General features: G+C 37.6%; 1 protein-coding gene across 2 annotated transcripts in view; it reads left to right on the top strand.

The window, feature by feature from the left end:
* Positions 1–1,490: 1,490 nt before the first annotated feature.
* INPP4B (inositol polyphosphate-4-phosphatase type II B) overlaps positions 1,491–26,805 on the top strand; it is a 146,550-nt gene continuing 121,235 nt past the window's right edge. The window contains exons 1-4 of one of the 2 annotated variants that reach the window (XM_058024122.1): positions 1,491–1,660; positions 3,284–3,328; positions 22,342–22,460; positions 24,355–24,471. In XM_058024122.1, the coding sequence (XP_057880105.1) occupies positions 1,570–1,660; positions 3,284–3,328; positions 22,342–22,460; positions 24,355–24,471 (372 nt within the window). In that variant the 5' untranslated portion in view covers positions 1,491–1,569. Of the gene's footprint in view, positions 1,661–3,283; positions 3,329–22,311; positions 22,461–24,354; positions 24,472–26,805 lie in introns of those variants that run through there. The other variant, XM_058024123.1, reaches the window with a different exon arrangement.

Raw genomic sequence — 26,805 nt, 5'->3', positions numbered from 1 at the left:
CGTGTTTTTTCTGAGTCAGGGTTAAAGGCAAGTGTTTGAATCCTTATTAGCTTTTTATCTGCCCCTGAAGCAGATGTTTCCAGTTTCTCTTTTCAGTCTTTCCTCATAAGATCTATGGTCCAGCTGGTACATGTAATGTTACCCAGCCTTTTCAGCAGCATCTACAGCCGCACAGTTGGATTTCCTTAGATCCAGCCCAGACAAAAGACTTGTCTGACCTCCACAGGGATTTGTACACAGTTTTTAGAGCCTTCCAGACTTGAGGTTTCATCTTTTATCACCTCCATAACCATAAAAACAGAGGTTATTGTAACTGGCAGATGCTCAGTTTATGAAGTGCAAACAGGTTTAGAATAACATGTGTGCAAGTGCCCAAGGTTAGATACTCAAGGTAGTAAAATAAATTTAAGTTCACATTTTATGGAAAATAACTTTTCTACGTTGTTTGGATTTTCAAACTAAGTAGGAAAACCTTTCAGTGTTCTGTTTTGTCCAGTGATATGATATATGGCAGATTTAGCTCAGAATGATTTTCAGGCCCAATGAAATACCTCAATCCTTGTTAATACAATAGCACAGGTGTTTTATGGAGTTTTTTGTTTCTAAATTAGTTAGTAACTTCTTTAAAAAAAATTGATTTTCTTTCTTTCCCAGTTTGCTCTTCTCGGTGTGTGTAGCCCTAAATGCCACATTGAATTTGTGGCTCTGTGAAGCTATCTATTCTACAGAATTTTAAATGTCTCCAAGGTATTTTTTCTTCCTGCTCTAATCTTAATCAAATGAGCAGCCCTTGCTACTTACCTGGATTCCTTGGGAGCTTCAGCATCCTCCCCCCCTTCTTCTTTTGTTCTCAGAAAATTTGATCATTAAACAATTAGATTCCAGGCAGAACAGCAAATGACACATGGATAATGATGAGGTCTGAAGCTCCCACATATAACCTGTTGAGTCTTCACAGGGGAGTTATGTCATGCTAAATTATCTGCATGTGTTCCTGATTGTATTCTGGCAAGGATAAATGAGAGGCTGAGCATAATGGAGATCTTTAATAGAAGAGATGATGGACACATTAATTCTGGTGAATCCCACTCTCTGACAGAACTGTGTCTGCTGCCCTAAATCAAATTCTTTGTCAAATTAGCAGCTCAGAGAGCTGCCTGGTAGGCTGCAGAATCTGTGCTGGAAAAGGATTTCCCGTTTTGGTTTGATTCTGCTGCCTAATTTAGCCATCAGTTAACTAATCCTGGAACTACTCTGTGGATATGCTTAGCACTGCACCAGTTCTGAAGGAGCTGGGATTTGACCCCAGAGGTAGATGGGGCTGCATAGTTCTGTGACCATGGATGCACATATGTATGTAGTGGTTTTGATTGTTTGTGCAATCAGTATTTCCATCACCCCCTTTCCAGGCACAGTCCCTAAGAGCTGCTTTTGTGCTTTCTGAGTGCAGAACCGGACCTTTGCCTCGAAGCTGCATCAAAGCCGGGCTGTGAATCTTGTGCTGTGGCACTGGGAGAGGTGAACTCGGAAGATTGGCGGAATAAAATTCAGCAGCTCCGGAGGCTGGTCATGGAAATCAAAGAGGAGAGACCATCAGATGAAGCACGACAGTTTTTCCCTTCATCCCAGTTAGACAGTCTAGGAGAGCCCCAGTTTACCAGTAAGTGCATGTATTTTATGGAATGGTACAATAAAAGTGGCCCGGTCTCTGTGGCAGTTCAGATAGTGTCACAAGCAGGGTACGAAATGCTGTTCAACTTCTTGCCTGTCAGAGTGCAGTTTAGAGGAAATAAACTGATGAAAATTGTCTTTACATTTTTCCCCAATATATTTTGGTTTATGCACATAACCTTCAGGGGAACAAATGTGGGATTTCTGTGTTTCTGAGTTGTTCTCTCTAACCTATTTTCTTCTAATAAGAATGAAAGCATTTTTTCCTCTTTCATGTCCTACATGGATTACTGTTTAAAATATAGTCTGATAATGTTGATGAATGTACAAATCTTTAGTGATACTTGAACTACTATCACAGGTCTGTTCTATGTGACGGAAAAGCAGTCTGGGGATTTGAATGCAAGTGCCTGTATGTTGAGTTGTATTTGGTGGTGCACTGCAGTCAGAAAGGCTGTATTTCAGTTGCCCAGTCACTTAATGCTATGGCCAGCATTCATGAAGGTGTTTCAGGCCAATATGGCAGAGTTCAACTCAAATTTATTAAAGCTCCATTTAAAAAAAAAACCAAAAACAACAACAACAAAAAAAACCCCTTTTTTTTTCTTTTTGACCTATCTAAGCTCTGCAGCTGTAATTTTCCTCACACAGATGTGAATGAATAGCTGCACTAATGAGAACAGTGTGAATCTAGACTTAGCAGCATAATGTTTTTATGGAGCAGACATAGCTATAATTTTGGGGTGATTTTTTTTGTTTGTAGGTTTTACAATTTTTTTTAAACAAAAATCTTACTCCAGTTCATATACCAACTATAATCCTTCCCATCAGACCAATTTCTTCAATACTGACCAATAATGAATAATGCTTACTAGAGAATACAAAATGTCAAAAAGAGAGTTTAACTTCTACAAGTTCATTGAAACTAGTTGTGATCCAATTAGTTTGTGCATCAGTTAAACACCAAAATGTTATTCACCTATCCCTCCTTGCTTCCTACTTTTCTCTTGTTACATCTCTGTGATTCACTCCTTTATTTTAGCATAAGAAAATATTGCCCTTTGCAATAGAACATAATTCCACAATGGATTAAACTGTTACTGTCCCAGTTTTGTAAGAAGAGGAATTAATGTGTTTATTCTCCAACAAAAGAAGTTGGGCTCATTGCTATACAATTTGTGGATCAATAATGTGTTTATATTTTACTCTATTAACCTGATCTACCTACTTTCACTAAACATGGAGTTTGATTTAATGTGATGACATACCTACTTAAAAATTACTTATGAGACTTAATATTTTCCCAACTCATATATAGTCAGTCACTGTGACTGGAAATCTTACAAGTAACACAGCCATGAAAACCTGTTTTTTACCCTAGTTTCTTTTCCCAGCAGCAGAAAGTTTCCATTAAGAAGGAAGTCTTCTTCAAAAGTAGCCTTTTTTCAGGCAGGTATTTCATCCAAGTTTGCTTTGACCATGAGTTTCTAACATAGAATGTTACTTCAGTGGCAATAGCAGTAGTTATAGGCATCTCAAAGTTTTGCTGTGTATTAATTTGATTTCCATGTCTTGCCTTTTATCTCTAATATTTTTTTCTTGACCTTTTAAGGTATTCAGAGAATTGCAAATGAGCCAAAGCTGGAGTTCAGTCTTGGTAAGATACAATTTTGAATTTTTGAAATTATAATGGCCTGTGTGTGAAAAGTTTTTATGTATATAGTGCTGTACAGTGTAGCATGTGACCTTTTTAAAAAATTGAAGGTCTAGATGGGAGAAGTGCCTGTGTGTGCCTTTTGAAACACTGATTTTAGTTTCTTAATTGGTTGGAATGGGTAAAGGTTTATTGAATTCTCGAGTGCTATGCTGCTCTACCAGGGTGAAAATCTGCCCAACAGCTTTGTGAATGTAGCTTACTACTTATTTGGAAAAAGACATTTAATTTGAAGTTTTTGAAACCATATCCAGATAAAAGGACTGTTGCTTTAGAACAAACTTTAAATGTGATGTTATTTGGTAGTGTGGAGGCAATGTAAATATTTACCTGACTTTGCCATTTTATACTTAGTAATACTTAGTGTACTTAAAAATTGGTATATGAGAATTATATATTGTTATAGCATGTAGCAGAATTGTTTTGGGATGGATTCTATCAGCTCAAGCTTCCCCTTCCATTTAGAAGTACAGAATAATTCAGATTGAATAATGGTATATTTGTAATACAAGACCAAGGAGCACAATATGCCAGCTCAAACTGTGCAAAGCAAGCTTGGCTACTTTTTGCTATTCTTTCAGTGCAAAAGCTTTGAAGCCTTTGAAATTGTAAGTGAAATAATTATTTGCTGTAGAAGCACTGAACACAAATTCTGTGTGGGAAATAAGAACAGTGGTTAGTGGCTCCACTCTCTTTGGGGTCTTTGCCAACTGAAATGATCCTGTGATTACTCCCTGCTCCTGTGTTTGGGAAAAGAACACAGTCACAAATAGTGACTTTTCAAATATTTGATTCTACGTGCTTTCTGAACTAAAACTTGTCAAATTTGTTACAACGTTTACATCCATATGACCTGTGAATATATCTCTGATGTTGTGTAGCAGTACACTAAGAGACTTTTACTCAGTGTTATTCAGTATCTGTTAAAATTCACTCTGGTATAAAAACTTTTATAGCATCCGTTGCAAAAAACGTTTAAGTGTAAGAGGGAGAGGGAAATACAGATAGCTGTGAGCAGAATATTATATAAGTATCAATTAGACTGCTCTATTTGGAGAGTTTAAATAGTCTACAAACAAATGTCCTTCAGAAACTCCAAACACAGCAAACATGAGTGATGTGGCTCCTGTGGTTCTGTTTTTGCTCCTTGCATTTTGGGGGCTTCTTTCCTGGCCTTGTCCTTGGAACTGGGTTACACTCAGCTTGTGTGCTGCTGGCAGCTACACTGATTGAAAAGCTGACACCTTAAAACTGTGCCCTTTGAGGCAGACACAGTTCTATTTGATACAGCTATTTTTAGAACACCTTACATTTTATCTGTGTATTTTTTATCTCTATGTCTTTTAAAAATTAGGTAGTTATGGCATTGCAAAAAATTTTGTCGAGTAGGTTATGGGTTTTTTTCTGTATAGACTATTTCTGCAGAAATTGTTAAATGTTGCATGGAACAAAGGCCTCATTCTCTGTTGGCGGGAAATCACCATATTATTTAATCGTTAAGAGCAGGTTTAACTTTTCTGTGCATTTCTATTTACATTTTATAGGTGATGTGACTGTAGTATTTGGGCAGAGCCAGTAATTGCAGCATTCCAGCAATAACAAACTCTCACAATGACTCAGGTGTAGGGTAGGAGAGGGAGGAAGGTGCTACAGGCACTGACTGCAAATTAGATGAGCAGTGCTTCAGGAAAAGTTGCTTTCAGTGATAAATGTGCCCCAGCAGGCAGAAGTGTAAAAACAAAGTAAAGAGTTGTTTGGGCTTTTCAGAGTTGTTTGGGCTTGTGCTGGATGGATCTCTGTTAACTCAGTGTCAGTGTTTGTGTTTTGCATTGGGCTGTTCCTAGTTGGCATTTATGTTCTGTGGTTTGTTCTGCAGCAATATTGATTGAGTTGTGATTTTATACACTGGATCCTGCTGCTGCTCAGGTAACAATTAGGAGTAGCAGCATAAACCAGATTAGAAAAATCTAAATGATTTTTCCAATTCTGAAACATAATCTGGATTTTGGCTGATAGTCCTGTCCAGAGTCCTAAGTCAGGAATATTTGGCAACACAGGCCATTGTATAAAGGTGATTCTTAGTGTCTTGAACCTTATGTAGTAGTAAATATTTAAGCATAACACATTTGCATTAGGGGAATCCACCTTCAGTGACTGAACAGTCAATGAAATTCTTAGCAGTTATCCCTCTGACTGGAATATCAGCATTCCCATGCCAACACTTCCCAGCTCCAGCAGCCCCGATCACCAGCACTGTCATATTGTTCATATTCATATTTGTTATGTAATCAATATTATTGCATTAGTTAAGTAGCATCCTTACACGTATATATGCAAATAGACATTTGCTTCTAGCATTTGAAATACAAATGTGTTTAAATACATTAAAAAAATTGTAACATCTCATAATTGTAGTTTAAGTCTCTTGTCACTTGTTGGTCAATAAATAACATTCAGAAGTGGAACTCCAGTAACTAAAACAACGTATAGCTTTTAAATGATATTTGAGTGCTGCCAAATACATGAGTTTTATTTGGGGACATTATAACTAAGTGCTGCTGTTCAGTGTTGGAAGTTCTGATAACTGAATCTTGAAATAGTGATATTAAAATTCTTCCTAGAGTTTTGTATTTTGTTATGGTAGTTACCTTGCAACATCCTATGTCCATAATACTCTGGAAAGCATTCCTTTCATATAATGTCTAAATATTGCCTTCTCTTATTTTATTTGAAAGTGCAATAAAGTGCTGTCTTTTTTCTTTTTCCCTGAGGTTAAAGCAAAGAATAAACCTGTGTTCTGTATGCAGTTCTGTGAAGCACTAGGAGGAGGATGTGACAGCCTATGCAGGGTGATGAGTAGAGAGGAGGAGCAGGGCAAAAGGAATGAACCCAGATACTGGGCCTGAATAACAAACCAGTGAAACTGATAAAAATCTTTCCCATGACTTTGAAGTGTGCGGTTTTAGATCTTACATATATGTTTATTTTGAAACTGCTCTTCTTGGTTGCTTCTCCAAAATATCCCAGCCCTTGAGTCCCAGATCTAAATAAATATGTTGTGGATTCCTGACTTCAAAGTGGCTGTGCTACATCAATGTGAAGTATGTGAGCCCAGCTGATGTACAAGGTTATAGTTATGGGAGATAAATTATATTGTGCATTTTGAACACTATTGTGAAGTTTTCAAGAGCTTGTGCTTTTGTAAGGGTATTTGATAGTGAACTGGCAAAGCAGCACAAGAAAATTGCAACAATCAGGAAAATGAGGGAACAGGGTAGAATGTATAGTTAGTGGTCAAGGTGCTCAAAAACAAACTAGGTAATGAACATGGTGTTAATAGGGAGAAATAAATCAGAGGAAAAGAGGAAATAAGTTTGTAAGTTACTCTCTCAGTAACCAACACAATTTTAGTGGTTTTGCATTTGTCTAATTGCTTGGATTTGCGAAGAGAGTGCAAGGGATATGGCGGCAGTATGGTAATAGTAACCAAAATGGCTGTATAGAAAAAATGTCTCTGCACATATTGTAGCATATACAGGTGGTAATTTTTATGACAGCACCTGTCTGACATTTCCAAACGTGCTTTTTTTTTTTTTTTTTTGCAAATATATTAGATCCATGAATTTTGATGGACTGCTCTATTGTTGAATGACCTCTAGGTACTTTTCAAAGTGTAGAGTAATATAAATCTTATGACTATGTTTTTACAAAATCTCACTAAATAGTGCACAAATCACAGAAAACTTGAGCAAGTATTTGAAAGAATTAAAATTAAAAATTTCTAGGTGATTTGTTTATTCTTTTCACCAAATTGATACAAAAGCAGTCTACCTGTAAATGCTGAAGTTTTTATTCTCCACGATGGTATTTTTCCCCAAGTGATATTGTGATGCCATCCCTTTGGAAAAGGTCTTGAAGCAGATTTAACTCTGCCCACTGAAAATAAATGGTATACTTATGCTGCTCAAAGAGCATGACTAAATGATTTTTCCAATTCTGAAACATAATCTGGAGCTTTTTCAGCAGCAGCTGTTCCTGGAAGAATGATAAGTAGAAATACTGGTTTTATCCTTACCACAAACTTGAAGCCAGTCTTGATCCCAGTAGAATTTGCCCATTTGGTTATCCTTCTGCTTCATCAAGTTATGAGTTGGTGAATAAATGATGCTTTGTTGTGTTGGCCAAATAAAATTGTAAAAAAAGTCATCATCGCACTTTTGAGTAAATCTAAAAAGTGATCATCTCCCTGTGAATCAAACTCAGTGTCACATATTGCTCAGGGATATTTCTCCCTCAAAAAAAGTTGTGTTTGCCAACTGCTATGTTAGAAACAATAGCAGCAATAATATAAGATAAAGGCTGGGTTTGTGAGTTATGAATTTTATTTGTTCATTTTGCTCTTTTTGTTGTAACAGTTTCCTGAATTTTGCTTGAGTTTGTTCTGGTCCCACACAAATTCCATCTTCACCAAACCAGCTAGTCAGGTTTGTGTTTTCCCCCTCTTAGTTTTACTGATGTATCCTTAGGTACTGTTACATCACAATAACAAATAGTAAAGAAAAGGCAATTTAAATTCATCAGAAAAGATTCAGGATGTAGAAAAGCTACCACATGATTGGAAAGAATGCTCTTGTTTTCCTCTGGGAGCTACTGGTTTGACTTCTGGCTGCTTTGAGACTTTTGCAGCATAAGATGCCTTAAATGCAATTTCTTCTTAGTAACTTTTTAAATTTTAGTAAATTTTAAAATTTGTACCTGTAGGCACTGTAATTCCAGAAATCTATCCTTCAGCCCCTTTTAGGGCAGGGATTGTCTTCATTTGCACTGCAGCTAGAGAAGCAGGATGCTGTCACAGTCCTTAAATATTAATCTGTACTAATTGTAGGGCTTGCTATGCCAGGACTCAAAAATTCCAAACATGAAACTTGGGAAGATATGTGAACAGTTAGTGCTCTCTGTGCTTTTTGCATATTAAGAGAAACTGAAAATTCTTTTTATAATAATATATACTTTACAGTTAGAGTTCTTAATGAAATTATCTGTATAGAGAGTTATATGTATATATATAGCTATTCTGTGTAGTCCATAAATATGATTTTTTTTTGGTGCTGAAAACCCATTACATCTTGTGTAGCATTACTCATTTTTGTTATCTACTTTGTTTCTGAGTCAGTAAGCAGCAATTCCTAATAGAAGTAGTCGCAGAAATATTTCCAACTTGTCAGCATCCATTGATACTTAATGATTTTCATTAACCAGCTTTGACTTGTGTAAATTCAATTTCTGTGTAGGTGTTAGAGGTTAAAATTCCACATTACAAGGTGCTGTGTAGCAGTTACTCCCCGTGGTGGGCTCGTTAAATGCAGGGTCAGAGCAGAGGATGAGCCAGCATGAGGGAGCAAATCATTACTGTCTGAGTATATTCCAGTGTGATGGATTTACAGCAATCTGCTGATGTGCTGATGCAAGTAGTAAGAAACATGAAGGTGTTTTGAGTATCAATATTAAACCCAGGTGCAAACTGAGTTTCAGGCAGTTTTCTTCCATTCTGCTCCATGAAATTGGAGTATTTTCTGTTTCCAGAAGCTTTTGTGAAAAAAAAAAAAAAAATTGTATTTGAACTACTGGGAGAAAGTGGTTGATGACCTTGTAAATATAAATATGTATAAATAAGGGCTGTGACTAAGGGAAGCTTATAAATCTAATAGCCTAAAGATTCTCACAATGACTTTCACATGTTTTGATATAAACACTTATCTAGAGATAAATTTTGAATAGCTGTGGCTAATCTGTTTAGAGAGGAGTTTGTACATGCCTGAATTTTAAAAGCTGTTTAACAGTTGAAAGGGTTTTTTGGAATTTAGCCATTCTGAGAGACAGGGGTTTATCATCTTAACTCTTGAGTGATGCAGCAGATAATAGGATTAAATTCTGTCAGAAATGTACAAATGCTGAAATCTTGTCACTTATAAAACTGCTGCATTTATAAGTCCATGGAAAAAAAAGAAGGATAAGGCTAGGCAGGACATTTCTTTTTCAAACCTTAAATAAATAAAATTGGTAGACTTAGTAAAATCAGGTATTTTTCTTGATATTGAAAATGCTGCTTTGGTGTCTATGGCATGTTTTTCTTATAGACTTTGCAATTGCTGTCTCATGCTTGCAAAATTCCTTTTTTTCCAGAATTTCAGAGGCAAGGCTGTGTCTGTGCTGAAAATAGTTATGTTTTCTGTGGAGAGGGGTTCCAGTTCAGTATCCCAGTGAGGCAGAGTGCTAGAAACAGATTAATGACAAGAGCTCAGTCTTAGCATGGGTTCATCCACCTCATTCCATGCTGCTTTGCCTGAACTATTTCTGGTTTCTGATGTAAAATTTTCATAGCTATCAGTAATATAATGGTAATTTGTAAGGCTGATTCAAAGCTATATATGGAAAAGGGCTCCAAAATTACTAAAGAATTTATAGATATAGGTAGAGATTTAATGCAATTCTCTCAGAATTGAGATTTCTCAATTTTTTCTCACTTAGGTATTAAAAAAAATAAAAAAATAACTAGTGGATACCTTAATTTGTCCTTTAGTATTTTCACAAGCATCGTGCTTGACTTCTGAATTATTAGGCGTTCTGGAGAATGTGACATTAATTTTTCAGTTATTCTGATGAAATGGAAAAAGAGTATTTTTAAACTAGTTCATAGGAAAATAGGATTAAAGATCATTGCATGAGAGAGAAGTTATTTTTGGCACATGCTGCTGCTGTTTTTTCATCATTATTTTTCTCTTCCTGCTTTTGCCCAAAAATATACCTCCTACTGTGCATACTTTCTCCTATTTGCCGTGCCAGTCTATTGCTCTCTCCAGTTCAATATTTGAACCTGATTTTCCCAAATGAGGCTCTTCAGAAATTCCCTAGGATGGCTCCCACGTGGGTGTGGTAGATCTCAGCAGGAGATTTGACTTGCTGTTTGTGCATACACAAATGTGTGTGCATCATTTATTAGATCCTTATTGAGAATATTGTATTGGTCCTTATTGAGATATTTGTACTCAGAGAGACAAACAAGGATGAGGTGTTCCTTTGTTGGGGAGAGATCTGTAAGACTTCCTTACCCATCACAACTGTGATTTGGATGGCAGTCCTGGCCCTGCTGCTGCCTACAACCCTTTCTGTGCCTCTCAGGAAGCTGACATTTTAACTCTTCAGAATGCAAGAGATTATTTTGGTCCTAACTCCTCAACTGTGCTGTTGTCAGGGAAGCTTAAAAGGTATGCAGTGTTTGCATGTTTTCAGCAATAGACCTTGGTCTTCTCCGCACCTTCATAAATCTTTTAAAACTACACTGTTTCTTCTAGAAACAGTGCTTTTTTCATCAAAATGCAAAGTGTAGTAGCATTAAAGTATTAAATTTTATATCTACTTAGAAAAGAAATTGTGTGTACCACTAAGTTTGCTGAAGAGCCGTTTTTGGTATCCCTGGTTGTGTGCTTCAGTGCCTGACATCTTCGTTTTCTCTGCTGCTGCCTAATTGGGCCTCACAGTCCTGGGATTTTTTTCCTAGGCATGAATGAAAAATAATTTTTATTTGGAATTACTGGACAGGGATAGTTGGGATTTTTTTTACTGTGAGGGTGGTCAGCCACTGGTGCAGTGCTTGGAGGAGGTTCTGAAGTCTTTGTCCTTGGATGTTGTAACACCCAAGTGGATGCAGCCTGCTGTGGTTGACCCTGCTTGGACAGGGGGGTTGGACTTGTTAAACTTGAGGCTGATTCCAAAATCTCTGTGCCTGGAATTTGTCATGTAACTTTCCAGAAAGAGTTTGGAGGCTTCTTACAGCTGGTAGTGACTGGTTTGATGTGAACTCCTCCAACATTCTGTACTGTGTATGGACAGTAAGGTGTCTGTTGGTCCTTACTGTTGTTGGTACCTAGCTTGTGATCTAAAAAGTTCTCAAGTTCTCTAAATAATCACTCACAGTTATGTTGAAATTAGACTATTTAAAATGTTTGCTCTCTATGTGGACTCAAGCTGTTCTAGGGAATTTCACTCTTGCATCATAATTAAACTGTTATGTGAGGCACACTGAAGACATCATGAAGGGTTTAAGAGCAGCCTGAATAGCCTTTCTTTTTGGGCAAAAAGAGTCAGGACTAGATGGAGTCAGCAATTGTTAAAATAGTTTTGTGGATGCTCTTGGCCTGGATAATATGTTACTGGTGCTCATTTTTATGAATTTTTGTATATGTGCAAAATCTTTGTTGTGTATTCTTTCAAGGAACAGCTATTCATGGAATGTTTGCAAAATGAAAGCTTGAAGAAAAAAATATATCGTAAACTTGTATTTGCAGAAGTGGTTTTTGCAGGAATAAAATTGAAATGGAGTTTTACCCTGATTTTAAACTCTGCAAAGAAAAGAATTTGCATCAAAGACAAAATAAACTGATGATGGCTATTAAGTGATTAGTGCCCTTTTTCCAATGGGGTGGACCTCAGTTCTGGAGTGATCATGGACAGCAACCTGAGTTCAGTGGTACTGGAATGTAAAAATACATATGTAAAATACCAAATTATGATTGTCTTTTGTGCCCTCTGTGCCTGCTGACATGAAAATCTCCCTTCTTTTGCAGTCAAGGTGAGACAGCTTTGAGTGGATACAACAGACTCTCAAGTCTCCCTCTCTCTTGTGTATTTGCTTGCAGCTTTTTGTGGTTTGCAGCTGTTCTGTTAGAGAACTTTTCAACTTTTTTTTACTGTCACTTTTTGCAGTTGATCTTTTCTAGCCTTTAGCCCAGACTGTAGAGCACTTAATGAAAAATTACCTAGGGAATTCCTTCTGTCTCTTTCCTTGTGTATCTTTCTCTGTGAAGGTATAGTCACCTCATAATTGCAAAAGGGTAGAGATTACTTGGAAGACAAAAAGCAAGCAAATTATTTATTTAGAGGTTATAGTAGTCACGGAGTTGGTGCTTCTTGTGCAGAATGGTAATGACTAAACAGAAATGGAACAGCTCCCTGTTGTTAGGCCAATAATATATTAACTGAAAACATTTTTAATAACTCAAAGCATGATAGCTCTTGACTTTTTTCACTCTTTGCTGCATTAGCTGAACCTTTGTGTTTCAAGTGGCAGTTGTTAAATACATCTCTTAATGTGCCTGTACAAATAATTGTGGTAATACTTTCATGTTGTAAGACATTTCCCAGTGGACTTGTTTTTAATCCTCATATGTGGAAACAGAAGTTACATAAATAGAAAAACATTGAATTAATAGAAGACTAAAGTAATCTGCTCCTTTTGAACACATTAGTTATAAATGTACTTATTTTTGGAAATTTTGAAATGCATGGTCTGTGGTGAGATTTGACTCAAGAATCAGGTTCTTCTGCAGGCCCTGAGAAAGCTGAAATTCTCCTAAATGCAGCAGCAGCACAAAATCCCACACAGCAGGCGATGCAGCATGACTGGCAGACTGACCTGAGGTGCTTTGCTGAAAACAAACAAAATCCTTAAGAATGCTTTTCTTCATTGTTTCACCCTTACCTGCTGTGGCAAATAATTTTTCTAGTCCAGTTATGGACACTTTAGTTATTATTATCAGCCATATTTTCAGAGTGGTTTTTGCCTATTATGTGGAATATAAAACTGCTGTGTTATAAAATTTTAAAAATTTACTTCAGTCTTGTTCCAATGTTCAAAACAAGCTAAAACTTCAATCTGGAATTCTCTTGCTTTTAAGATTTGATTTCTGAGAGACTGAAGGTGTGTCGAATTTCATTGTGATGTGTTAAGAAGAATTTGGTCTTAGCATTTCTTAAAGATGAGAATTCCTCATACCTGAGAAGCTGAGGATTTTTTGTAGGGTTGTGAATTATCTGCTTTAAAAACTGAAGCGGACTAGCACTATTCTCAGCTTTGAGATGAGGAGCTGCAATACCTAGGTAATTCAAGATTCAGATCTGTAATCTACCAAGGGGTATCTCTGAAGAGACAAATAAAAGTTTTTGGGGTTTTTTTTGGTTGTTGTTGGTTTTGGGTGATTGTTGTTGTTTTTATCATTTTTTTTGTGTCCTCTTAATCCTAAATTATTATTTCTTTGTACAAATGAGTGAAAATAATTTAAAATTTTATCTCTGAAGAAGTCGGCTATGTCTTTACATGTGTCAGCATATCAAAATCAAGGCAGTTTCAAATATATTACTGTTGCATGTAAATAGCCATTGTTCACCCTTGAAGAAACTTCTGCTGGAAATTAGAGTGTATTTATAGTACAAGGATTAAATTTTCTGTTTTGGGTCTTACTCCTTTGTAAAAATCATGAATGTCTCCCCTTTAAAATCTTCAAAATGCAAACGGCAGAGTTGAAAATTTAGAGTAATAATTATGAGCCAGTGTCTTGGGGAGGAAATGATCTTGGTTTCAATATTAAAGAAACTACACATAGAAATGTATTTGCATTTAAAAATGTTACTTTGAAATAACATCTAGGCAATGACAACAGCTACAGTCACTATGGTGTTTTTTACCCTGTATTTTTAGAAGGGTGTTGGTCTGTACCACCAGAGTCTTCATGGCTGAGGTACATTTTTTGGAGAAGTTCAGGAGTAAAGGTTATTCCTCCAAAATACACAAGTAAACAAATGCAGGATGTTCGTGGGAGATGGATTACTTGAAGCTCGTCCTCTGACATGATCCTTGACCTCTGAGGTCTTATTATTTCTGGACTCTGTCATTTATGGGAAAAAAACCCATATTACATTTTATAAAATTCCTTGTGAAGTTCTACTTTGTTATGTTGCGGTACTAAAGCAATCTGAATTATTGGTCAGAATGACTGCTTCAAAATCCTCTGAGGAGTTAATCATTGTCTTTTATTTGGACTTCTAATTTAGGTATTAATCCAGAATTTCTGTCTTTTCAAGCAAGTCTTCCTTATGTTGGAACATCTCCTTTTAACTACAGCTTGAATGCAGATTATTTAACATTTATCAAGCATTTTCCTACCAGCAAATTTAATCATTACTGGACTAAAAGTGATTATTCCGGATTGCAGAAATCTATTTTCTCCTTTGATTAAAAGCGTGTCTTACTCTTCTTTGCCTTGTCTTTGAAGTACGTTTTAGTCTCCTTTCCTTTGAGATGTGTGGGTTTTGTTTTGCTGAAAGGTCACCTCTGGCATACTGGAGAGATTAGTCAGTGGTTTGCATTGTGTTTTCTGTAGAAGATCATCTTTTTAGGCTATCTCACTGGTCATTTTCAACATCAGACACTATGCAATGAGAACAACTGTGAATCAGCCTGACATTTAGCAATCCAGCAGAGTGGGGGGTTAAAATGAAAAAAAAAATTACAAACATACAGGTAAATAATAGGCTACCTACTTTTTTTTAAAGGCCATATTTTACCTCTTTTGAGCACTACACATGGAGAATACTACAGGGCTCAAACATTCCTGCTGTCTTCCCTCAGGGTATGTTAAGGAGGTGGTTTTGGTGGGGGTTTTTAATTATTTTATTTTTGGGGGTTTTGTTTGAATCTTATGAAGTTGAAACTACATGACTTTCTTGTCCCCTTACTTGGCACAGTGAAAGGAAGGAACACAGCTCTTCTCACACAGATGAATTCTAAGGCTGTTCAGTAAGACAGTAGACTTATAGTTTGCTTTTATTATTGTGTGTCTTTTATTTTGTGAGTTACTGTTGTTAATATAGCTCCCTACTGCTTCATGTCCCGACATCTTCATTTGATTACCTTTAATATGTAGCATTTTTACTTAAAGAAGGAATTAATAGTTTTATTAACCAGCAGAGTCTCATAGGTATCAGGGCTGTGGCCACACATCAATTTGCTGACAATTAATTACAGAGCTGTCTCCAGAGAGTTTTACACAGAGTGCTTAATGCAGCATCTAAGCCTGCAGCATGTTTTAGGTGTACTTATGTTTTGTGAGGGGAGCTGCTTTCCTCATCAAGTGTGAAATATCTTGTGAAGATGCATATGATGACGTGGGTTTGGAGCCACGCTAAGCAACAGCTGAATTTTCTTTACATGTTAGAAAAGAATTCTGTCTCTGCAGTCAGTCAATACTGCAGGCTGAGGATCAAGCCCATGTAATACTACACCTGACAACTGGTATGGCAGTGAAAAAATGCTCCTGTCAAAGGAAGCAGTGTGTATGGTTGTAATAAAAACAGATGTGGCAGACTGAAAACTTTGAGACTTGGCACTTTTGTTTCTTTTCATTTTCTTGTGGTGTTGCTGATGTATTTTTTTACATTTATTTTATTTCCAAAGAGATGTAAAATGTTAGCAAACAGAAGAATATATATTTTAAATAAAATCTGAAAAAAATTGTTATAGGTTCTTATTGATTTTTGTTGAGATGCCAGCTGTACTCATCATCTTATTTCAGATGAAGTGATTACCAGTATAAGCTTATGGTATGAAGAAGGTAATAGTTCACAGAAAAATGGAATTCTGCTTACCATTTGCAGATCTTCTGATTCTTCATTTGGTACTTTAACTTGTAACCACTCTCTTTTTTGGATAGCTAGAAATCTGTGAGAGAAACTACAGCAACATTACTTTGTCATTAGATACTTGATACGACAATATTAGGAGAAGGTGAAGGAGAAAATGGTATTTAGCTCTGTTTCCATGAAGATTCAAACCCTTCGGTGGTGTTCTGAAATACCAACAACCCCAAAATCAATTGCAGCCTTGGAATTGCAGTATCAAAATTTATTTTGATATGGATGTATTTTGGAGTAGTAATGTATAGCAAGTTTTTGTAAGGCTTCAAGCCCCTGCCCCCTTCTTTCTTAATTTCTCTCACTAGAAAACTGAAGATAAGAGCCTAAATATCATTAGGAAGTGGTGCCTTGCGTAGAATAGTTTTGAACAGAAGGAAAGAGGGTAATTGATAACCTAAAGCAAACAGCAAGAGATCTGCCTTGCTGTCACAAGTCTGCTGCATCTCTGAGAAAGCTTGCTGTGCTATTAGAGTCACAATGTGCTCAGTAAGGAAATCTTTTTGGGAAAAAATATCTTCTTGCAATTACTTGAAAGCGATAAGCAGATGTGTATTCTCAGATGCATTTTCAAAAATTACAGAAGTTTAAAAATTTTGATCAAAACCAGTTTGTTTCATTACTTGAGGAGCTTTTCTAAGCCAAGCTCTAAGTTCTCGTCATGTTGCTGTTGTGTAGCTGAAGCCTAGAGCATGAAGATGACGGAACTCAGTTCTCCACACCTGTAAATAAAGCTGGAGGAAGATTGTGGATGTGCAGGAACCGATTGTCTGACGTTAGCAGCAGATCAATGCACAACAAATGTGAAATGTGAGTAGCACTGGATGGGTGCTGAACACACGTAAGCACGCCTTCCATCCTGCAGTGCAGAGATGATGCCTGAGAGTTGTGTTGATCCAGTCAGCCTGTTTCCTGAGCCTCTTGCATCTCTCATGCTTAAACCCCTAAGTGTATGGGGCTGTCCAGGCTAAATAGCAAAGCTAAAGAGGAAATAGGCCTGTTCTAGCGTGTCAGAAGAATTGAAACCCCTTTGCTGGCAGTGGGGGATGAAAAGTTACAAATTAAGCCTGTGCATTGCTAAGGAAACTTCTCAGTCCAAGCACCAGTCTGGCAGTGAGACTCCACCACCTGGGCTGGGATCAAACCTCCTTTGCAGATACACCCCCACACTCACACAGGCCTTAGTCTGAGAGAGATCACCTCTGGTTTGCAACCTGGTAATTCTAACCTTAGTCTGAGAGAGATCACCTCTGGTTTGCACCCTGGTAATTCTAACCTTAGTCTGCAAGAGATCACCTCTGGTTTGCATGGTGGTAATTCTAACCACATTAATCGCTTCATCTGCAAATGAGATGATGAGTGCAGCTGGCATCTCCACTCATGGGCATGATCCCTTAACAGCGTACAGCATTTCTCTCCAGCAGCATTCATGTGTATCTTACTTCAGTGACTCATAGATAATCATGTTCTTTTAGCTGCAAATTAAGTGGCTAATGACTGAGGTTTTTCTGGGCAGCATACTAGATTATTTATGGTTAGTAAATGATAGATTATTTATGGTTAGTACTGTTAATATTGTTTTGTGCTTGTGGGGGTTTATTCCCCCAAAACCTGTACTTGTAGAGATGTCTTAGAGATTATTTTTTTTAATGATTAATTTGGTAAGACTTCCCTGTCATCTTTCTCCTTGGATTACTGGTAGAAATTTTCTTCCTGCTAGTTGTTACATACCTCCCTGAAGGATACTAATTGTTTTATGTATGTACCTTTCCTTGAAAATATAACTAGGTTACTTTGGCAACCAACTGTATGTTCTGGAGAACAGATATATTATTTTTATAGAAGCCTCTCACCCCATGGGACAGGAACAGTGATCTTGAATGTCTCCATGGGTAAAAATCAATGGATGTTTACTTATTTGTATATATGCTCCAATGTTTTCTGTTGCCCTGAGTTTCTTTTTGTTATAGAGTTCACCTGAGGCTGAGCATCTGTTTTGGTCACTACAATTAAAAGGTGTCCCTCCTAATGCATACCTGTTGCATGGCTGTGTAACTGTGCTCTCATTTTGTGATAGCATGGGCATTATAATTTTTGTGGCCACATCCATTTAGTCTTGCATGGTGAATTATTCTGGGAGTCCACATTGCAAATTGCCAAGTCTGGCATTCCCTTCTCTAACAGGTCCTTTTGCCCACTAAGGAATAGCTACACCTTACTGATTAGTTTATCAAGACAGACTGTACTTTATTGTTTATAAACTAAGTTGCTCTGGGATAATAATGCTTCTGCACTGTCAATGAATGAGTAAAAATTTGAACATTACCTTCACATATAAATGTGCATGTGAGGCACAGGCTTTTCCCATGCCCCTTGCCATCAGATGCTACTAATTTTCTGTTGTTTGGACAGTGTACAAAATAGCATACCCTGGAGACAACAGGGCTGTGTTGTGAATTCCTGTTCCTAGCCAGCCCCTGGAATCTGTTTTGATTTGGAATATGGGAAGAAATGAAGCTGTGGGGAAATGGTGTTTGTCCCTGGTTAAAGAAAGAGCTACCTTGCACACTGTGATATAGGCTGATACATACATTGTGTGAATCCAGAGTATGAGAAGACATTCACCAGTGTACTGTATTTTTCCTCACTAGCAAAAATAAACTATTCAGTTTCAATGCCATTTCCCAATTTTTGATATCCTTCTTGGCTCATTTCCCAAACAACTCTGAGCTGGGAATGTCTTTCATTCCCGCTGCCTATGTTGTTTGTTCTGGCTACTGGATCTTTTCCATTTCTGGGAGATGCTGCATCTCTCTGTTTCTCTGCCAGACTAATTCTTTTTTGCTCCAGTGGGCTTTGTGCTTGGAGCAGAGAGTGCAAAATGCCTGGTCAGAAGTGTTACAGTTTCAGGGAAGGTAGATGGTGAATTTCCAGGCTATTTCTATTTTGGTGTTGTTTGTTTCCTTTCTTCTTACTGTTATATACTAATAGGTTTTTTTTTTTAGTTTTTATCTCTGTACTCTCTTCCAATACAGAAATAACGTTTTTCAAAAATCCTCCAAGGTCCCATGAGGAAACAGTAACCAGTCTTTCACTTCTTTGTGTAGGCACACACTCAGAAGGGCAGAGGGCACAGCCATCGTGTCAGTGCAGCACAGAGAACAGTGAAATATCAGCAGAGGATTTGTTTCTTCCTGCTATCTTAACTTTTTTTCTTTGTTGATATTAAAGCATAAATTATTCTTAATGCAGTTCTTCCTTAAATGTTCCTTGTACGCTGATAGGCTCAGCAGAGGTTTGGTCACCAGGGGAATGGATGACTCAGGCTTTTACACTCTGAGTCAACAGTCACAACGAGTAGATTCATATACTTTTGGCATGTAAGTACAAGCTGGTGCTTCATTTCACTGTGTTTTGTCGATGAATTTTTCCAGAGTTAATTCAGACATTCTGAAGCATTGAGAAATAACATAACCTGTGGTCTGCTTTGGGGGTAGGTTATGGTGGAAAGTGAGTTGATGTTGTTACCTGCTCTCGCGGTGCTACATTTGCAGTTAAGGAAACAGCCTCAGAATGCCTTTCATGCTTGTGTTTTTATCAGTTTCTCTTTGAGGGGCATGCCTATAATACCTAACAAACTTGTTTAAATATATAGCATACTTTCCTAAGTGTGTAATGTTTCACTTTGTCCACTTTGTTTCTTTGAAGACCTAAGGTGCTGATAGTAAAATTGTTCAAAGGGCGATAATGCAGCATGGGGCTGTGGAGCTTGCCAGGCTGTGAACAGGATATAACAAGCTTCTATTCTTTGGCATCAGCTTAAAAGTAGTCCTTTTGTTTTGTTAAACTTTTAATTTGGGCTGTTTTGAAGGGAAGTGATGTACTGTGGCTCAAACTGGCAACTTCTGTGTTCTTTACTGGGATAACTTTATTGAATATCCTCTCTGACTGAAAGGAGAGAGGTGAACAACGCTAGTCCAGTGTCACAGTAGAGATAAATAACACTGTCATCAAAGTAGATGCAGGTTTCATTTAATTTCATTTATCCTCTGCACCAGTGTTTCCCGAAGAGTTCTGATGCTTTATGCTGATCCTCCCTACTGGAGATATGCAGATTAGTTATTTTTCTGTCAGCTCTGTCCAATGAAATTCAAGATCATGCTGCTAGGCCACCTTTTCACAGGAAAAATAATCTAATGACTGGATTGCAGTACTGTCACGGAAATAAATTGCCTCCTATGTTCAGATAGCAGCCAGGTGGTGACCACTTAGTGCAAATCTTCTTCCTATTGTTAATGGTTTCTCAGTAGCATAAAAGCCTGTGCTCTTGGCAGCTAAAAGTTTTAGTCACATCTAGATAATGTATTTGAGACAAGACACAACTAGATCAAACTATTATTTGTGAGGGTTTTGCCTCGATTTATCATGCGGTAGTACTTTTTCCAAGAGTTCAGCTGCAGACCTCCTACCAGAGACACTGATAAGGTTTTTTGGGGGTCTGATTTTGTTTTTCCTAGGTGTCTCTGTGTGTCTTTGTTTTTCTCACTTTTGTTGCATTCTAGTGAATTGTGAGCTGGCTAGCCTTCCTGTGTCGTAGGTGTGAAAAATTGGACTGTCTCTCTGTTCCAGCCTCTGGTAGTGAACATGAGCTCTCTTGCCATTCCTCTGAAACTGTGCTACATTCTAAAAAGATGATTATAGAGTGCAATATTTAAGGGTTGTATGGTGGCATGAGATCAGGTTCTGTGGGGGGAACTGGCTCTATTTGGAAATCTCAGCGATCTGCTACTACTCGTGATCAGCTGTAGAGGGGACAAAGTCAAATATTGTCAGAAGGTGTCTGCTGAGCCTTTTGTGCTTTGACAACTGCTTTGCACGAAGTCAACTGTAATTTTTAAGATGATGTCAAGTAGTGCTAGTATTCAGTCGTTTTAATAAGGCAGTGAGTCTTAGCAGCAAAGACTTGCTGGCAACTCGTTGTTTGAGCCTGGTGCTGTTACATCAGCTCTTTTGTAAAGGCTTCATCATGCACAAACTTTTATGCTTATCCCACTTTTTCTGCCAAATTATAATAGGGGTCAATTTGAAACTATATACCAGGAGATTTCATTGGCAATTTGGGCTAAAGCAAAAACTTTAATCTCTGAAGGTTAGATTTAATTGTCTTCCTGCCTCTTTTAACTGTAATAAAAGAGTGGTAAAAAAAGCTTCATCTGGTTTTTCTTTTATTTACTCCAGCAGCAGGTTCAAGCCCAAAGGAAAAAAAAAAAAAGGTGTAAAACAAGCTGACTTAGCCTTTTGTAGGTATCAGAGCTTTTCTAGCATTGGTTTCTCATCAGACCAAGCTTGCTTGCTGTGAGGATAATCTGACTCACCTTTTGGAAAGTTAAAGGTCAGCTGCACTTGAGGAAGCCCCTGGTAGGCAATGTAGGCTCATAGAAAATACTCTCAGCTCTGTCTTGACAATTACCCTCTCTGGACCATGGTCTTGTCTTTGCTTGCCTCAGGCTTCTAGGAGCCCAGGATAGTTTATTGCCCTGCAGAAAGCACTGGGTAGATCCCACAGCAGTTTTCACTGCTGTATATTCCTATATATATATATATGATATATATGTATTTCAATGCATGGTTCATTAATCTGTGTCCCTTCTGTGGAGTAGCTGATGATGTGTTTATTTATTTCTTCCTTCCTTCTTTTTCTTCAGTGCTTTTACCCTTTCATTTTGAAGGCATAAGGTGTGTAAGTGTAAAGAAGGATCTCATGGTAGGGGACTCTGAGTTCAGGATAAAAGTGAGTTATTAAAACAGAACAGAATTTCTCTTTGAGGTAGAATGAGTTTTAAGAATGATGCAATATAGGCAGAATGCAATTCTCATTTATATACCAGTCCCTGACAAAAGAATTGATTGTTGCTGCCTGCTTTTAGGTATGTAGATTTATACCTGACAACTAGCTCTAAGTTCACAAGTAGTAACAAACGATATAAACCAGCTTAACCACTGATAGCAATTAGCTGTTTTAGAATGTGTTTGAAAAGGTTGTGTAACTGGGGAAATTGTCAGACAAGAGGAGATCCAATAAGGCTGCTAAAAGAGATTTTGTGGGCAAATTAAATGAGTACTTATGTAAAATTACTTACTATTGCAGCGTATGCGCATGCACACTTGGGGGCTGGGGCTGATGAGCCTCTGGCAGGGAGCTTTGCAGAAGCTGAAAATGTTTTTAGTGGAAAGGAGATCTCAGCTCAGTTCTGTGGCATGTGACTTCCTATTTCTGTAGGTTACTTCCAAGGGACTTCCTCTGTTAAATGGACTTGTCTCTGGAGATTTAATCTGGAGCTGGAGCGTGGTCTGCTTTGTCCTGTGCCTGTGACAGCATTTTCCTGGAGTTTGCTTTTGAGTATTTTATTTTTATTTTGCACTGTCTCCAGCATGCAAGGATCTAGTGGCTGCTACCCGTGATCGGAAGCTGAGCACGTTTATCCAGGTCTCAGTGGTGCATCCAGCAGAGCACATTTCGACGCGGTATTCGAGCACTGAAATCGTGGAGGTGAGAGTCTTTCTTATTCAATTCACATGCTGATTGTTGGATTGCTCATTTCTTCCTTAGAAAGTGAGTTAGAAATAAAACAAGTTGGTGCATAGTGTTAGGTAAGACAAGCACACCCTGGCAGTTAGTAAAGCATACTGAAGTGTGCTGTAGTTCTTGGCATTTAACCAGGATAAACAGAAATTCACTTGGCTTGTCATGAAAGCTCTGTTGTTCCAAGTGGAGGCATGGAGAATATTCCAATTCTCCAGACACAGGTTTAGAATGAAACAGGGAATAGTTGCTCTCATGAAGGGACAAGGCAATGCAAAATAAAACTTAATTAAGAGTATAGTGAGTTTGGAAAGTATTTTTAAATGCAGAAAAGCATAGGTGTATTACATGGTCCTTTTTACCATTCCAAAAAACATTATCCTATTTGTTTTTTGTTCTATTTTTTCCATTGAAGAGCTGATGCTTTTGCAATTTGAAAAATATTACCCTAGATCTATAATTTGGGAAAGAAATGTGTGTATGTAATATCTGTAACTTTACATGAAAGAATTAGTAATTGGCATCATACGTTAGAGAAAAAGTTGTCTGAGGCTGCTTTGCTAGTCCTCACTTTGCCCTGTAAGCATTGGTGTCAGAAACAGCAAAAATGTTTCAGAGAAAATGAAGGGTGAGCAATGTAGATGTAACTTGCTTAACTTACTGGGGAGATTCATTTAAGAGCAGGAAAGTCTCATTGTAAACACACACATGATTTCACCAGAGGCTTGTTTTAACTCTTAAATACAATGAGAATATTTCATGAGGTCTTTGTGTGATTACTTTCAACCAGCTACTAATTAAATTATTATGGTTTCAGCCCTCAACCATCCTGAAACTGCTTAATTCAAATATCTTGTATCTGATCAGGATGTCTCATTGCAGACTGTCTGGAATAATGTTGTGCAAAAGATGGATAGATAACGATGTATTTTTTTTAAATAGAAGTTGATGCATTTCCTAATACAATATCCTAGACCTCAATAAATTCCTGAATTTGTTTTATCAAGGTTCTTGGCTTCATAGTCAAGCTTTGGTGGACGGCAAGGCAGGGTCACAGAAACTTAATCCTTAAGATAAATTACCTTTGTTGTGCACAAGCCTTTTTTTTTTTAATTACTTAATGGAAAATTTAAGGATACACACCTGGCAATCTTTGGCAATTAGGTGTAATTAAACATTAAGAAATTATAAACAATGTTTTGTATTATTCATTTAATTGTACATCTTTAGCTACAACATAGTTACTTCTGTGTACAGCTTTTAAGTGTAATCATAATATTTCAAAGCACAGGAATTTTATTTTATAGCAGTACTGCCTAAAGAGGAGTATTTCAATCCCCTCTCCACAAAATCAGTATCCTTAATGTAATACTGAGAGTCTCTGTAGCATTTCTATACACAGTATTGTGGCTTAATGAAGATTGTTCTTTTTTGTATGTGTGTGCATATTAAATCCTTAGTTCATTTAAATTAAGATGAAATTTTGGTACTTTCAAAAAGTGTTGTGGGAGTAAGAAAGGGTTTTTGGTTATTATAGGTTGTATGTCAGAACCTGGTACTGGCTGAACTGTTTAAAAATGTGATAGCAGGCTCTGCCTCTGAAGCACTTCATATCCTTCCCATTTAAAAAAAACTTTCCAGGAAGTTCTTGTAGTTTTGTTTGGGTTTTGCTTGTTTGTTTTTAGTTTTCCTGATAAAGTTTTAAGGCTGTTTGTTTTTTCTCTTTGATTGGGTAATAAAACTGAGCTGTTCCCATCTCTCTGCTGTAGACAGCTGACACCTTCTGGGTTTCTGTACCTCCACAGTGACATCCTTCACATTGCTCAGCTGTCCTTACTGAGTGTTTACTCATGTTGCACAGGGTACAAAAGATCCTCTGTTTCTGACTGGTGTGACCTTCCCACCGGAATACCCCATCTATGAGGAAACTAAAATAAAACTCACGGTCTACGATGTCAAAGATAAATCCCAAGACACGGTAAGTGCTTCGCTTCAGTCCTTGCACAGAGCTGACTGAGGAATGAGTTTCTTGCTGTGTTGTTCTTCGGCTCTCATTAGCAAATTGGGGAGATGGTTTGATGTAAAATTGGTTTTGTTGTTCTCTTGTGCCTAAAATCTACTTCATCTGTTGTTGATATGTTAGAGACTAGAGAAAGAGAACCATGCACTTAAGGTGGGCATTTTGCTATTGGCTTTTTAACTGGTTACATGAGTCAGCACAGGTATTCCTGGCAAATAAAAGATTGCTCTGGTGTGCTTTTTGAGGGCAGAGAACACATGGAATAGACTCTGATAGCACTGCTGTGAATAACTTTTCAGAAATACATTTCTGATAATATTTTACTTCTCTGCATAAACCAGAATGACAGTGGAGCCTGTAACTTGGGAGAGAGCTACTCATATTTAATCTCTTGGGTGGTGATACCTGCAGCTTTCTGTTGCTGCTTTTGTTATTGATTTGTAGCAGTCCAAACTCTACAGCTAAAGGTGAATCATTTGGGGTTCCAGTGTTGTACATTGTTGAATACAGAGTCAGCTTTTTATTCTTGGGAGTTACTCACTTGGGCTGATATATGGAGGTCAGTGGAACAATCTGAGTGATTAAACTGCCAAATAAAGAGCTTGAGTACTATTTTATGTGTTCCAGATAATCCAAGACAGCCTTAGACAAGGGCTAAGCCTTTGTCTTAGCCTAGGACAGAGCTAGATGTCATAACAGGACCTGTGGGAGATGTGTATTTTTCTTCTGCAGCAGGCTGGAGTCCAGCTGAATAGTTTGCTCTCAGATATCAAGAATGGCCACGTTGACACCTGTATTTAATTGACTGAATTGCTCTGTAGCTGGCACCCAGCATGATGAAAGCAAGTGCAAGCTTCTGTCCTGACTGTATATATGTTCATTGTCTATAAGAAGGCAATCAAGGGCATAATTTGAAGCTTGAGACTGTCTTTGAGCTGCTTACAAAAGTAAAGTTCTATGTTTTGCGAACTGGTAATTTTTTCAGGTAGAAAATTATTGATCTATTTGTTTAAATTTTCAACCTTTGTGAGCCAGCAGGTTGGTTCTGTCCCCTCACTGTGCTCTTTCATGGGAATATGTGGAGTGTTTTAAGCATCAAATCTGAATTTCTTCTCTGTTTAAGAAGGGAAGGGACATGTATATGCATTTTATAATGTATATATTTTAAATTTGGTATTGGATTAGACTACAGGGACTTAAAATGGGATCTTCTGTTTATTCAATAGAGTTGTCACCTGTGGAGAGGTAACAGGCATTGAGTTAATGGAGTTGGACTTTGTCCTTCCCTTCCAGTTTCATTTTGACTGACAGATGCTGGAAAATAATATCCTATCAGTAAGTGATAAAAGTGAACTGGGTTGGTAGTACTTTTCCCTGTGTTACTGCTTTTCTAGCTCCAGATTCCTCTACTGCCACTTATGAAAGAGAAGATCTACCCTAGTGAACTTATATAACTTGATAAGCTTTTTGCAAACCTGTAAGAACTTTCTGTAGCTATTCCTTACAATTGTAGTTCAGGACTAGAGTCTCTCCCAGGGAATCCCACTGATGTAGCTTGTAAATCACGAGAGAATACCTTTCTCTTTTGTCATAGCATTTATATTGTTCCTATGTGAAACATTCTAGATCTGTACTGTAGTATCTTTTTGTGGGGGCAAGTATTAATCTCATCTCTGACTTACATACATTTAGCATTTTTTACTACTCAACCATTTTAAGCTGGATGTAGGCAATAAAAAATTAAATAAGATGTAAGATTTAAATCAAGATGAGCTGCAGCATATGTGAATGACCCCAGGCTACCCTAGTTGCAACTTCGTCTGTGGCAATATTTCGACTTCTGTTTACATCCCAAAATCTCAGTCATGCTATAACTTGACTTTCTTACCTGTAATTAATTAGAAACCATCATGCTTTCTATTAGTTTGGGTGATTTTTTTTCAAGTCTGGATGTTTATGTAGGCTCATAAAAGGTTAAAATGAGCTATAATTTGATATCATTACCAGCATAGCTGCAACAGCACGGCTCTCCATGCTTGGAGATCAAACCAAACAAACTGGATATGTCCCTTTGGCAGTGAAACTGCTCCCAGTGCTGTGGTGTCACAGCTCTGATTCTCCAGTCTGCAGCAGAGCTGGCTTTCCTGTTCCTCAAAAAGTGCTGCCACGTATTACAGCTGCCAAATGTAGTCCCACCATTCCTCCAAACTGACAGGTAATCCAGTTTTGGGTGGGGGGGAATCCAGGCCTGCTAGGCATGCCCTGCTCTTCCAGGCTGTGCTCCAGAGCAGA

This window comes from Melospiza georgiana, chromosome 5 (assembly GCF_028018845.1).
Source record: "Melospiza georgiana isolate bMelGeo1 chromosome 5, bMelGeo1.pri, whole genome shotgun sequence".
In the NCBI taxonomy this organism is placed as follows: domain Eukaryota; kingdom Metazoa; phylum Chordata; class Aves; order Passeriformes; family Passerellidae; genus Melospiza; species Melospiza georgiana.
This window is presented reverse-complemented; position numbering and strand designations above follow the sequence as displayed.